The sequence below is a fragment of the Diospyros lotus genome, chromosome 5, assembly GCF_014633365.1.
Source record: "Diospyros lotus cultivar Yz01 chromosome 5, ASM1463336v1, whole genome shotgun sequence".
NCBI lineage: Eukaryota > Viridiplantae > Streptophyta > Magnoliopsida > Ericales > Ebenaceae > Diospyros > Diospyros lotus.
Window position 1 is genome coordinate 13,413,951 of NC_068342.1, and position 15,039 is coordinate 13,428,989.

Genomic DNA, 15,039 nt, shown 5'->3' on the forward strand with positions numbered 1-15,039 from the left:
TTTTTTCATCCATAGGATAAAGATTGGGACACAAAATTAAGCAGATGTAATCGCAGAAATTTATAGTTCCATTAGATAAATGGGCTGGGTTTAGGCAAAATTTTAGTCTAACTACATGTACTGGATGCTCAGTTTGTAAAGGAACTGGGCCTCAAAAGCAGGGTAGGCATTGTTAGATGAATATGGTTTATACAATTGTAAGCCGAATTATGTAAATGAATTAAAACTGGACAACCATCGGCCCAATTACATAAAACTGGACTTGGATAAAATTTTAGGCTTAACCAGATAAATGGCACAAAGGCCCACAAAACCCATCTCAGCCATCACTAATTTTTATACTTTATATATATGCACTAAATATTGACATCTTCACATGTGAAGTTGAATGCAATATAATATAAAACTTTTTTAAGGCTAAACATATTATATTTATTGCATAATATCTTTAGATCTCACGGGGAAGTTGAGTTCTTATATGTGTTTTGACTGAACAGGCTTGAAAAATTAAAACTGAACTCAATCGGAAATAAAACTGAGCTTGTACACAAGCATAATTCACCTTACTGCCTGATAGTAGGCTGATTCAAAACCAGGTTCGAGCCACCCATTGAAGATAAAAACACTCCCTAATGCAGATGCAGCCGGAGAACTTCCAAAACAAGAGCACAATTACAAATTGCCAACAGCCAACTACACAAACACAACTTACCAACAAGGTTACAGGCTTTCTCTGCTTTCAAAACTGCAAGCTAACCGAACATGCATTCGCTCATCTCCTTGACAAGCATTGGCAACATGGTGCCTGGAAATGCAATGCAGCTGCAGCAGAAGAGCATTTAGTAACTCCTCTTCATCAAGGGTGAGGAACCGGAGGCTTCAGCAGCAGCCAACCCATAATACTCTCCAGATCAGCTCTTTGCCCTTCACCCCGTCAGCGAGCAAATGAATATGAATCACTCTTCACATTTCTCTGGAGGGTAACTTGAGCATAACAGACATAATGATAGAATAATAATTGACATCAACAAGAAGACAGACGGGTTCTCTAACAGAGGCATCAAAACCCAGCAGATCCTACTAATGATGAGTAGGAGGCATTCTCATCGACAGCTGATGGCCTTTTTCCACCATCCTTTGATGTCTCTGAGGTGGTTTTGAGAAACTGTGCAGCTTCTAGACCAGCCATATCATAGAGCTGTAATCTTAGCGCCTTTGCTTCCAGAGCATCACCCTCCCAGCAAGTTTCGGAAATGATTTCAAGTGCTTTCTCTATTTTGTCTTCTGCTACTAGATTTCCATTTTGCAAGAGAACAAGGTATACCTGTTCAGCAGCAGCCTTCCGTATCTGGGCCCAGCCAAATTGCAAAGCATTAATAACCAGACATCCACTTCTTATTTTACTTTGGTGTAAATGCTGCCTCTAAACCTTTTTGTTTCTTGTTCACATTTCTTTATAGTTTTTTAGGTGCCAGAATTTAAAATCAGCCTCCTCATCATGGAGAGCTTCTTAAAAATATAATGTAACGGACTATCTATAGATCACAGTACATTTATGGAAAATAATGTGCACACAAACCTTGGGGTATCGATGGCCAAGGAAACTCAAAAGATGAGAGAAAGCCTGGACACCAATGGAATCTGGTAGTGAAGCAATATAACCAAGTATTGCTATTCCTGCGTACAACTTAGAGAAGTCCTTTGAGGCTTTCAACTCAATGCTGAGAGAATCCAAAACACCAACACAGAACACTGGAGTCTGGGCCTGGGAAAAAATATCTAGAACCAGGTTAGGAAAGAAATTAATAAGTTCATACCACAAATTATAGAAAAAATATTAGATAACCATACTTTAAAGAGGTATGTTGCTAGCTATTCGTAAAACATGAAGACGGTTAACCTAGTTTTTTCTGACTAAAATTTTCATGTAATACTGGGATATTACTTCCCAATGGCAGAAAAATAGAAGATTGAAGAATTTATTAATCAAGGAGACAGCATAAGAGAACCCATTTTTAACTTAGAGAAACAATGATAACTAAAGAAATGATAAAATACTTGGGAAATCTCATGAAAGTAAACCAAACTTAAGCACCAACAGTAGGAATTAAACTAGAATTATCATATACAGAATCAAGGAATACTGAACACCCAATTAGATTGTCCGTATTTATACTAGAAAAATAGCATGCAGATATTACAAATATAGCTTAATGGACCTAATTACATGAATACAAATAAAAATAAGAGAAACAAGTGAAAAATATAGAATGAGTCAACAGAAAGAAACTAAATATAAGAGAATTAACCAGGGTAGAAAAAAAGATACATACCCCCATGTTCAACAACACCTTTTTGCTGAAGAGAATTTCAATAGTCTGAAACAAACAAGTCAATTAATTAAAATAATTAAGCACTATTTATAAATTCCAATCCATCAAATGACTGAACACAAGAAATAAATAAATATATATATATATAGGGAATGCACAGCCACAAGTACAACACTCACAGTCCCACAAGGTGGGGAAGGCCTAGCCACAAGCAATTTCTAGAAACCGGTCCAGCCCATTTGAGAGTAAAATAGTAAAATGCAACACAGAAAGGTAAACAAAGATGTACATCTTGCAAACAAGATTGCCAAGGATTCTTGCTTACACAGAAGAATTTTCAAAGGCAATGGTGAACTGGCCTTTTGGCCTCCACCTACTTCCTCTGCACCTCCTTTTTCATATGTATTTTTGTGAAGACATTTTGCCAAACTTGCTTTTTATTAATAATAAGTTTTCAAAGTTATTCGCTGAGAACATAAAATCTCCAAAAAGAGGGACGGAACTTACCTACATGTTTGTCTTCCTAAAATCATTTATAGTGCCTCCGTTTTCCCTCATGTTATGTAATACCCAGGAATGATTTGAGGTCATAAATAATATTTGATGAATGGTACAAGTGGAATTATCAAAAGAATAAGGCTTTAGGACACACTATTGCAGTCTTAAAAGACCGAAGTGGCTCGAGGGAGTACCCCGGACCTTAGATAGCCAAGGAAAATGGTATAATATCGACAAGTGATTCGAATTATGATTTTTAGTGATGAAATAAATTGGATCAGGAACAGTTTTCGGTACAGCTGTTGGCCGGGCTGAAAAAACCGAATCGACATAGGAGACATCCGAAAAGTCAACGGAGCATGTTAGGGACTAATATTTTATGTATAGAACAACCCTTAAGAGATTTCGGGTTAAATTAAATGGATTTAAGGTCAAATCAATCAGTCGGGCCTAAGTGCAGTTTTTCTAAATTTACCCGAGGGAGGTCAAAACGATAATTTTTCGGAAGTTTCAAGAATGAAATGAATAGTACAAGACTTGTGGTCCTTAGTGGTATATTTGGAAAGATCAGGGGTGTATTGGTAGGGGCTAAAATGTCAAATGAAGAAATCAGGGGGTGAAAATGCAATTTAGCAAAATTTTGCAATGTGAATGCGAGGGAGAAAACGGCCGCCACACTGCCACCGCACGTGGCCGTCGTTTCCGGTGATGGGACGGCCGAGGCTTGCTTGGGGAAGGTCGTATACGGCCATAGGAGTCTTGGGGAGCAAGGGTTGGTCGGTGATTGGCCGGATTTTAGCCGATTTTCGGGTATAAAAGGAGGCCGCGAGTTCGAGCTTTTAAAGCATAAATCGACCAAGTTTTTGAATGTTTTTGAGCGAGTGATTAAGGGGCTTTTGGTCGCGAGGAATCAAGGATCACTTTGGGATCGATTTGAAGCATTTTGGTGTATGTTTGAGGGGTGTTCGAACTTGGCCGAGGGTTGGAGGCAGTCCGCCACCGCCGACCTGCAACTGGCCGTTTGGGCCACTTTCCGGTGGCCTTTCGGCCTAAAAATGGTGCCAATGGGATCGAATCATCGAGGGCTTGAAGGGGGTGTGCTCAGATCGGTCATCGGAGGGGTCGTCGCCGGCCGATTTTGAGGAAGAAGACGACGCACGTGGCTGCACGCGCCAGCCTTCATGCGCAGGGCGCGTGAGGGCGCGTGAAATGGGCATTTTGGGTATTTCTTCTTCCAGTATTTTTAATTAATTATTTTAGGATTTATTGTGTTGAAATATTTCGGAAAATAGTTGAATAAATAATTATTTTGGAATTATCGAGAAGAAAATTGGGAGAAAATTATGGAAAATTGAGGAAAATGGATTTTAATGCTTCCTTAATTAAATATGGTGTTTAGGAAGTATTGTGGCTCGAGGTTGAGTATAAGTTCAAGCATTTGGGATTTGGCACGCAAACCGAGGCGTTGCACGAGGATCGAGGCAATCTGAATATATTCGAGGTGAGTGGTTTGATTCCAACTTTTCCTTGTCTTGGAAGTGTTTTTAGGTGCTTGTGGTGGGTTCTAGTGAGCGGTTATACCCTCCTAGACATAAATTGTTTTACAAGGCTTTTGCTTATGATCATTGTGTCGATATTTGCTACATTGCATTAACTGTTTTATTTTAAAATGTTGGTGCATGGCGTGTAAATTTTCATATCATTTGGGGTCAAGTTTAATTGCATCGTTGGGTCCGTATGGGGCGGGATGGGGTCTACTTGAGATTGGGACAATGTTAATCCAGGTGAACGGGTATCACACTGGGGCACTCGAGGGAATAATGTTAAACCAGGTGAACGGGTGTCACGACGGTGCACTCGAGGGATTAACGTTGGACCAAGTGAACGTGTGCCACAGTGAGGCATTCGAGGGATTAAGTATGTCAAGGTGATATCTCGAGTTAGACGTGTCTTGCATATTTACGTTTGTCTGAGTATGCCATGCTCGTGTGTCTCTCATGCATTGTATGAACTGTTTTATGCCGTCACTTAGATGTTTATCATCTAACTTGGGCTATGCCCCTGGAACGTTTAATGTTCCAGCCAGGAACTGCTGCGAGGGCAAGAATGTGGCCGGTTGAGGGCCAATGGTGCTTAGTTTGTTAAGTCGCTGTAACGTTTGGAGAATTCAATATGCATTTCAAGTTGTAAATGAACAGTTATATATAGCAATTTTATCATTTGATCTATAATACGTATTTTGCTATGGAAATAAAATGTAAGAACTATGGTATTTTGGTATTAGTATATCCGCTGTGTTGTATTAAGACTCGTTTAGTTTAAGATTATTGATCTTGATAGTTAAACGGGCAAGACTGGGGTTCGCGGGGTTTTGCTTCTGCATATGAAGATTGTTCTTGAAATACCGCGCGTGTTGAATTTAAAAAAAAAAAAAATCCCGGGAATACCCTTATAGTGACACGCCTGGCGAGACAGGGTGTTACATATTAGGCATCTCCTCCAATACATTTCACTTTCTTGCGTCTTACTGAATGATGAATTATCCTTCTTCCCTCTCTATCCTTAAAAATTTCACTTTCTTTAAAGAAATAAAACTTATTTGCACTGACTTCTGTGCACAAATTTGAATAAGCACTGGAAAGGAGATATCCAAATATATGCCCTCTAAATATTAACCATTTAATAAGGTTATGGCGGAATGGAGGGAGAGAGAATGGGATTCCCACATAAGGCTGTTCGGTTGCTATGAAGGAATGGAAATGACCCATTCCTTAGGGAATGACCATTCCATCACAAAATAGATGGAAAGCCTTCCCATTCCATGGAATGGGAGGTATTATTACATTTTTACCTTTACATTTTTCTTCTAATTATATAGTGCCACATATATAAGCTTGCTGCAGTCCACTCGCCACTGTTGTCACCACTTAAACTAATTTTTTTGAAAATAAAATAAAATTTTATTTTTATTTAATATTTTTACCCAAAAAGGGGAAAATAATTTTTTAACATATATTCGGTAATTATATGATTTTTTTGGAATTAAATATCATTTTTATAATATAAAAGGGCATTTTTGTCAATTGATTATTTTTACCATTCCATTCCATCAAAATGAAGGCGTAACAAACATAACAATGGAATGGAGTGATCATTCAATTCCTGCATGTACCAAACATAGAGATGGATTAGAATAGTCATTCCATTCCCATTCCCTTTCCATCCAACCAAACATAACCTAAGAGTACTTCTCTAATTTGTGAATATATTACTACCTACAACATTAATCCTTACACAGGAATGAAAGGGACAATGGAAACTCACTTAATGCTAAGAACATATATGGGTAAAGAATGTCAAAGGTAGCTGAGAAAAAACCAATCTTATTCCTCATAGTAGGGTTTACAAAATTATATACAGTTGGTAAAGGCAGTGTTATTAAAGGCGCACCTGCGTGCACCTTGGGCGCCTAGAATGCTTTAGGTGAACACAGACCATCAAGACGCGCCTATGCCCAAGGCGCCTTGGGCTTAGGCACACCTAGGCTTTTTAAACTATTTTTTAGGGTTTTTATTTTATTATTTATTACTTTATTTAATTTTTTACTATTTAGGGTTTAAATTTATTGCTTCAACTACAAATTTAACAATGAGTAAAAGGACTACTACTTCAGATGCTCCAATTGAATTTGAACTAGATGAAGATAGAGAAAGAGATGATGTTGAAGAAGATATTAGAGATGATGATTCTAATGATGAAAATATGGAATGTTTAATCTTAATGATGAGAAAATGCATAATTAGTTAATCTTGATTAAGATTTAAGATCTATAAATTGTTTTAAGATTTAATTTAAGTTGACTTAAAAACTTTTAAATTGCATCTTTTGGTATTTTATATTGTTCTTTTCATTAGTATATGTTGAATTTTTTAATTTCCTTGATAACATGTTTGTGAATATGTTATTAGAAGTTATGATCTATTTTGTATCTTATTCTTCAACTAGGATATATATATATATATATATATTTAGTTAGCATACGTCTAGTTCCATCAGGCACGCGCCTCACCTTGCGCCTTAGGCTCTAACACCCTTTCGCGCCTTAGGCTTCAACACCCTTTCGCACCTTAGTGTGCCTTGGGCCTTTAATAACACTGGGTAAAAGCCACTAGTGTTCTACATTAGGCAGTTTCTAATCTAGTTACTACTGAAAATAGGAGAGATTTACAAGATACAGTCAAGATTAGGGAAAGGAATAGAAAGGAAATATAGAAATACAAATCAAGCAAATAAATCCTTGAATATAATGGGAATCTCGATATTTTTCTAACACTCTCCCTCAAAATTGTGAGTGAATATCTTACATTCCAATCTTGCTCAATAACCTTCTATACACAGGGCTAGGCAAACCTTTTGTAAGAATGTCTGCAAATTGATCACCAGTAGACACAAAGGCCCTACAAATTAGGCCATTGTCTAGCTTCTCTTTTATGAAATGTCTATCTACTTCAAGATGCTTTGTCCAGTCATGTTGTACTGGATTATGAACAATGTTAATAGCAGATTTATTATCACAGTAGAGCCTCATACGTGCTGTCCACTTAATTCTTAGGTCTTCCAAGAGTACTTTTGTAGAAATAGAAGTATTTTGAATATAGAATATTCTTTGTATATCTTAGAAGCTATGTATATTTTGTGTATATTCCTTTCTTTTTTTGTTATTTTTCTTTTGTATTATTCTCTTCCTTTATAAAGAGAAAAGGGAAATCATCGTATAATCTTAAGAAATAGAGAAATATATTTTCTCAGCCTTGTTTAGATGGTATCAGAGCAGGAATTAGGGATTAAATCACAATTGTTTACTGTGAAACCCTAATTTCTTCTATTCCTCTGCTATACCCAAGAACTGTTGCCACCCTTTCACCGACCGCTTGTCACCGCTGCATCCTCAGGCTGCCGCCGTCCTCACATTGGTCGCTGCCTCTGAGATACGGCCATCCCGACCGTTATCGCCTCTACAGTCGTCATCGTTCTCCAGTGGGTTCCCACCTCTAGAACGGCTGCGGCCTTCTAGCCTCTTGTGAAGGTCGGCTTCCATCAATTGCACCTATCGCTATCCTTGGTCGTGAAGGTCGACTCTGCATCGCACACCAGTGCCACCCCTATCCATCGTTCGTGCTACTTCTACATCGCACATCAGACGTTCGCACATGTCGCTGTCGCGAAGGTCGGCTCTACATCGCACACCAGAGCTGCCCCTATCTATCGTTTGTGCTGCTTCTACATCGTGCATCAGACGTCTAGGTCGTCGTTCGTTGCCTTTGTCACCCAGATAAGGTTTAGCCCTCTATTGTTCAGATTAGGCAATTGGGTACCCAAATCCAAGTATCCATATCCATGGGTCACTACTAGCGTGCCCAGATCTGGCCACTATGTACAAATCCAAATCCAGCTGCTAGTGGGCCCTTGCTTCTGCTACCCTGATCTAGTTGTTCAACCACAAAATTGATTCTGCATCTTCAGTCACTCCGACCCAGCAATCCCAATCTTCTCAAGACCAGTTTCGAGTTCCCCGAAACTCCTCCAACTCACATCCAATACAGATTACGACCATTCGTCTCGATTGTACCAATTTCCTGCATTGGACGCAATCTGTTCGTATCTACATTCGAGGTCAGGGAAAGATTGGCTATTTGACTGGCGCCACATCAGCCCCAGAAAGTAAAGACCCAATGTATGACATTTGGGATGCCGAGAATTCAATGGTGATGACGTGGCTTGTTAACTCCATGGAGGAAGAGATAAGTTCAAACTATATGTGCTTCTCTACAACAAAGGAACTATGGGATGAAGTCACTGCCATGTATTCCGATTTGGAGAATCAATCCCAAATCTACGAGCTCAACTTGAAACTTGGTGAGATTTGACAAGGTAGTGATACTGTCACCATATATTTTAATTCTTTAAAGCGCATTTGGCAGGACTTGGATCTCTTCAATACATACGAGTGGAAAAAGACAAAAGATTGCAAATATTATCAAAAAATGGTTGATGCTAACCAGGTATTTAAGTTTCTTGATGGACTCAATGTTGAGTATGATGAAGTCCAAGGGAGGATTGTCGGTAGAAATCCACTCCCGTCTCTTAGTGAAACTTTTTCTGAAGTTCGACATGAAGAAAGCCGAAGACTGGTTATGTTAGGCAAGAAAAAGAGTGGTGAAAGTGGGCTATCTAAAAATATGGCGCTCGTGACTACTGATGCTAATGCTAGTGGACGACATATTGCGGGTCAACGAAAGGCAGAAGAAAAGCCTTGTGTTTGGTGTGATCATTGCAATAAACCACGCCATACTCGGGAGACATGTTGGGTGCTTCATGGCAAACCAGCCAATTGGAAGCCTAGATCGAAGCGATCCCAACCTACTGGCCACGAAGCTGATGCAAGACCATTCAACAAAGAGCAACTTAATCAACTTCTACTACTACTAAAGCCTAATATGTCCCCTGGTACACCCAATTGTTCATTAGCCTATTCAAGTAGAAATTCTTTTGCCCTATCTAGCTCTTTTTAATCTGTTTCATGGATCATTGATTCAAGAGCATCTGATCATATGACTGATTTATCGCATCTATTCAACTCATATATTCCTTGTTCTGGTAGTGAAAAAATAAGAATAGCCGATGATAGTCTTTCACCTATTGCAGGTAAAGATCTCATTAAACTTTCTGACAATATTGATCTTCTTTCTGTTAGTAAATTCTCCAAACACTCTATCGTGTTATCTTTTTTTATTCCTATTGCATTTTTCAGGCCCAGAACTCTGGGAAGACGATTGACAGTGCTAGAGAAATAAACGGGCTCTACTATTTTGATGGGGATGTCTTGAATAATACTCTAGAAGTATTTTGAATATAGAATATTCTTTGAATATCTTAGAAGTTATGTATATTCTGTGTATATCCCTCTTTCCTTTTTTGTTATTTTCCTTTTGTATTATTCTCTTTCTCTATAAAGAGAAAAGGGAAATCATCGTATAATCTTAAGAAATAAAGAAATATATTTTCTCAGCCTTGTTTAGAATTTTGATTCAAAGTAATTCACATATTCCTAAAGCCATTGATCTGAACTCTAGTTTTGCACTTGATCGAGCTACAACACTTTGTTTCTTGTTTTTCCAAGTGACAAGATTACTACCTAGGAATGTGCAATACCCTAATGTTGATCTTCTATCAACCACTGACCCTGCATAGTCAAAATCAGTATAGGCTTCAATAGACAACTCTTCCCCCTTCTTGAACAATATACCTTTACCTGGTGTCCCCTTTAAATAATGTAGGATCCTATATACTGCTTTTGGGTGGGTTTTCTTAGGATTATGTATGAATTGACTAGCCACACTCATTGCATAAGCAATGTCCGACTGAATGTGTGAGAGATAAATAAGCCTTCCCACTATCCTCTAATAAGAACCTTTATCCACTGCAGCATCCTCTAGAACATCTCCTAGCCTGTGAATTAGGTTCAATTGGTGTGTCATACTTCCCAACATTCCAGTTTCAGTCAACAAATCAATGTTATAACCATCGGGTATAACTCATCCTCAAAAGTTAGCAAGAGGGTGCCCAAGAAGTTATAAACCCCACACCAAGAGCTTAAAATTTCGATGTAGGACAAGTCCATACCTTGACTATAACATACCACCACGCTCCACAGTCCCGGTGCCCATGACGACAAGTTGTGCACTAGCCACAACTAGTCTCAGACTAACACTACAATGTCGGTGTCACCACCATCGCTGCATGATTGCAACTGGGAGATATGGGGCTAGCTCTGATACTAATGTTGCAGCCCTCAAGTAGAACTCGCCCTCAAAAGCTAGCTATCAATGGAAGGGTGTCCAAGAGGTTATAAATTCCATACCAAGAGCCTAAACTTCCCTGATTTCCTTCATCTTGGATCCAACCTTGATACTAAGAATCAGCTGCATCGTTCAAGTAAGCCACAGCCACATTGATTTTTTGCTCTTTTGGGATCCTATAGAATTGGAAAAATCTTTCACATCTACTTGTCCACAACCTTGGTTTCATCCCCGCAAACATTGGGATCTCCAAACCATGCCCTTAGTGATTGTCTATTGAACCGAGCGGAAGACTCAAACAAAACAGATTACAAAATGACTTTCTCATAATCCAAAAGCTTCAGCAGAATAGAAAAATATAAACACACTTACGTAATCAAAAACGCAAGCAAAACAAAACGAAAAGAAAACAGAAATAGAAAGAGGACACAACAAATTTACTATGGTTCACCCTAATAGGGCTACATCCACATTGAGCTCAGGAAGAAAGAGCTCACTGCACTATTGCGAGTAGGGTTACAGAATCAATACATACAGATTGTACATCAATGGTTCTTCTAACAAAATAGCCTCACAATCATCAAATACAGATTAAAAGCAAACCTAAGAACCAGAGATTACAACGGGAACAAAAGCAACAAGAATGAAAGCAATTCTCACCAAAACCCTCCTTCGATCAATCTCCCTCTTTCCCTTCTCTTTTATGCGATCTTTTTTTGTCTCCTTACCATCCCGAGGCACTGTAGCATTTATATGAGAATTGAGCGGCTGGGATTTAATCCAATAAAGGCAGCATCGACGGCTATCAGTTGATCGTATAACACGATTAACAGAAAGGCAAGAAGGACAATCAAGAGGAGTCGGGCAGAGAGGAGCAGCCTTGATGGTTGCCAAGTGGCCCTCCATCAGCCGTCCAAAATGAGCAGCTGAGGTTGCCAACTTTGCCCTCCAATCAAGACGGCACCGTATTGATGCTTCACACATAACAATCTCCACCTTGAAGCATCAAGAGGAGAGATGAATCCAATACCCAAAAAATAGTGCAGCATGCTTCAATTTCTTACCATCATAGCTCTTATTAGTTGAAGGATCAACTAACTTCAATGTGCAGCAAGCCCAAGCAGTGCTTGAACTTGGCTGCAGTCAGAACCTTGGTCCCCATATCAGCTGGATTATCCTCGGTTGAAACCTTCTTAATAGCCACAATTCCATGTGATACCAATTCTCGAACAAAGTGATACTTAACCTCTACATCCTTAGTCCTCTCATGATATACCGAATTTTTACAGAGGTGAATAGCACTTTGACTATCCGAGAACACCACCACTTTGCTTTGAAGCAAATTAATTTCACTTAGGAGGCCTTGAAGCCATATGGCCTCTTTAAAGGCATCTCTAATGGCCACATACTTTGCCTCAGTGGAAGATAATGCAACCAGAGGCTGCAATTGTGACTTCCAACTGATGCAATTACCTCCCAAAGTAAAGAAAGATGGTGTAGTGGATTTTCTGGAGTCTTTATCACCTGCAAAATCTGAATCTACATATCCCACAAGATCAAGATTATCATATCTTCTTTTATAACACAAGCCAATGTTGACAGAACCATTAATATATCTAAACAAGTATTTCAAGGCATCCCAATGAGCTTTCCCAAGGTTTGACATGTATCTACATAGTAAGGAAATTGAATGAGCAAGATCAAGCCTGGTACTAATCATAGAATACATAATGGTTCCAATTGCATTTGCATAAGGTACATCTTCCATCTTTATGATTTCAGAATTTGAAGTGAGACATTGGGCTTTAGAAAGAAGAAAATGACCAGCTAAGGGAACTGTTACAGATTTACAATTATTCACACCAAATCTTTGCACAGCTTTTAACAAGTAATCATGTTGCTATATTTTTAAGCTGAAACTGCTTCTATCTCTTTCTATTTTCATTCCTAGAATTTTCTTAGCATGCCCTAAGTCTTTCATATCAAATTTCATGTTTAACATAGATTTTAATTCATTGATTTTGGACTTGGATTTGCTAATTAACAAAATATCATCTACATATAGCAGCAAGTAGATAGGGATATCCGAAAGGGTAAAATAGAAGCAGTTATCCTATTGACTCCTAACGAAACCAATTTCTGTTACAAAATGATCAAATTTCTTGTACCATTGTCTAAGTGACTGTTTTAGGCCATACAATGATTTCTTTAATAAACAAACATGCTAAGATTTAATTGAGTCAATATATCCAACAGGTTGAACCATATATATTTGTTCATCTAAGTCGTCATGTAGGAAGATAGTTTTAACATCTAGTTGTTCAAGTTCTAAATCAAAATGAACAGTAACAGCAAGCATTAAACAGATAGTTTTAAACTTGACAACTGGAGAAAATATTTCATTATAATCTATTCCCTCTCTTTGGGTAAAACCCTGTCATGACCCTATAAGTAATAAAAGGGTATTATTATAATAGGGTAGAATAGTTTGTTAGGAATATTTTAGCAATTAATTAGGTGCACATGGCTGCATGTGCAAGGCTGTTAGGGGACAAATATGCCTATATAAGGCTGATGTAAATGGAGGGGATGGTATGCTTGAATTGATAATTGAAATCTGATTCTCTCTCTACAATTTCTCTACTTCTCTCCCTCATTTCTCTCTGCATCCTTCCCCTATTTCTGTCCAAATATCCCTCTAAACTTTTTGTTCTTAGTTCTACTCAATCGAATCTTTCCGATTGCCAATCCAGCCCCGTTATGAACCCTAGGTTCATGACAAATGGTATCAGAGAAGTCGTTCCTCGGCTATGAGTTCTAAAATTCGGTGGTTGTCCGGCGAAGGGATTGATCAGCGAATCAGTGAAGAGGTATTCCGCAAGCGGAAATTCTAATAAAAAATCTAGGCTATAAGTAAGGGGAGACAATAGGCAAATTTCGGCTGTGAATTACTGTTAACCTCTTTCGAATTGCCTTGGCTATTGAATTGCGTTGAGGCTGTGAGCAGAGGAAACAAGAGGTAGATTTTGGCTGTAAATTTTTAGCTAACTTGGGTCAAAGTGGAAAGGCAAACCAGAAGCATGTATAGAACTCCCATTCCTTGGTCGTCGAAGTATGTTGTTGGTGAAAATTCGGCCATGGGTAACAGTGCATATATGAGACCATTGGAGCCTCAATTGTCGCAGATGAATACTTCATTTTCAGCTGGAATGGAGCTTCAATGGCAGCCAAAGAAGGCTGCATTTTCAGTTGGCAGCAACAAGGAACATAAGAAGGGGATCAGCCAATTGGACAAAGGAACCAGCAGTGGGTTTGATGAAGAGTGCAAGGAAGTCGGTCGAATGTTTCGCGAGAAGTTGCAAGAATTTGCAATGATACTATCTAAGGAGTATCATTACAATTTTCCCGCCGAATACTTTGATGACTATCATGAAAGTTTTAATAAGGAGTAGCTTCTTAAAATGGAGTAGCCGAAGGAGAAATTTAGAGGCAAGAAGCAGATTCACTGCCTACCTCTAATACGGAGTGGAAGAAGTATATCGGCCTAGGTGGAATGGACAAGAAAGGTGACGATAATGACAATACTGGCAGCAATAGCAGACTTTGCGGGGGTTCGGTACAAAGTGTGTGGGCAAAAGGAGAATTAAAGGAACACACTGATTCCTTTGGAAAAGAAGTTCTCGATGGTGATGTTTTTGGGATTCTGCAACAAGAGCAGTCCAACTTTAAGGAAGAAGGGGAAGAGGAGGAAGAAGAAAAAAGTGAGGAAAAGGGATTGGAGGATGACACTCAATCAATTGACAGCCTCTCAAGCACTCTTACTAGTGCTGAAACACTTGAGCATGTGTCAATTATTGAGCAATTGTTGGCTGGAAGTGAAGTTGCAGCATCTCCTAATGTTAATGCTCACAAACAGCCTTGGTATGAGTATTCAAGGAAAGAATACAAACCTCCATTGCTGCATTTTGAGGCTGCTGTTGATATTTCTGCAGCAAAACATGATTGTGGGTTGAATGAGGATAGAGTAACAGCAATAATGGCTGAAGATCTGCCCTTCTTACTTGTTTTGGATGGTAATGAAGTTTTCCCTATTGAAATTCTGGGCTAATTCATACTTGGAATTGATCTTGAAAACCTAAGAATGAAGAAGAAGAGACCTAGAAGTAGAAAGAAAGAAAGGAGGATTATCCGCATAGAGAAGGTTGGAATTGGATGAAGAGCAATGGCTACTTGCGGCAAGTTCTTGGGGACAAGAACTCTCTTAAGGAGTGGGGAATTGTCATGACCCTATGAGTAATAAAATTGTATTATTGTAATAGGATAGAATAGTTTGTTAGGGATATTTTAGC

The 15,039-nt window shown here is 38.7% G+C and overlaps 1 protein-coding gene across 1 annotated transcript in view; it reads right to left on the bottom strand.

Annotated features, from left to right (window-relative positions):
• Positions 1-392: 392 nt before the first annotated feature.
• Positions 393-15,039, bottom strand: part of LOC127801674 (tubulin-folding cofactor D) — a 58,018-nt gene continuing 43,371 nt past the window's right edge. Inside the window, exons 15-17 of the mRNA XM_052336997.1 lie at positions 2,334-2,378; positions 1,580-1,765; positions 393-1,348 (exon numbers count right to left, since the gene is read on the bottom strand). Of these exons, the coding sequence (XP_052192957.1) occupies positions 1,061-1,348; positions 1,580-1,765; positions 2,334-2,378 (519 nt within the window). The 3' untranslated portion in view covers positions 393-1,060. The remainder of the gene's footprint in view (positions 1,349-1,579; positions 1,766-2,333; positions 2,379-15,039) is intronic.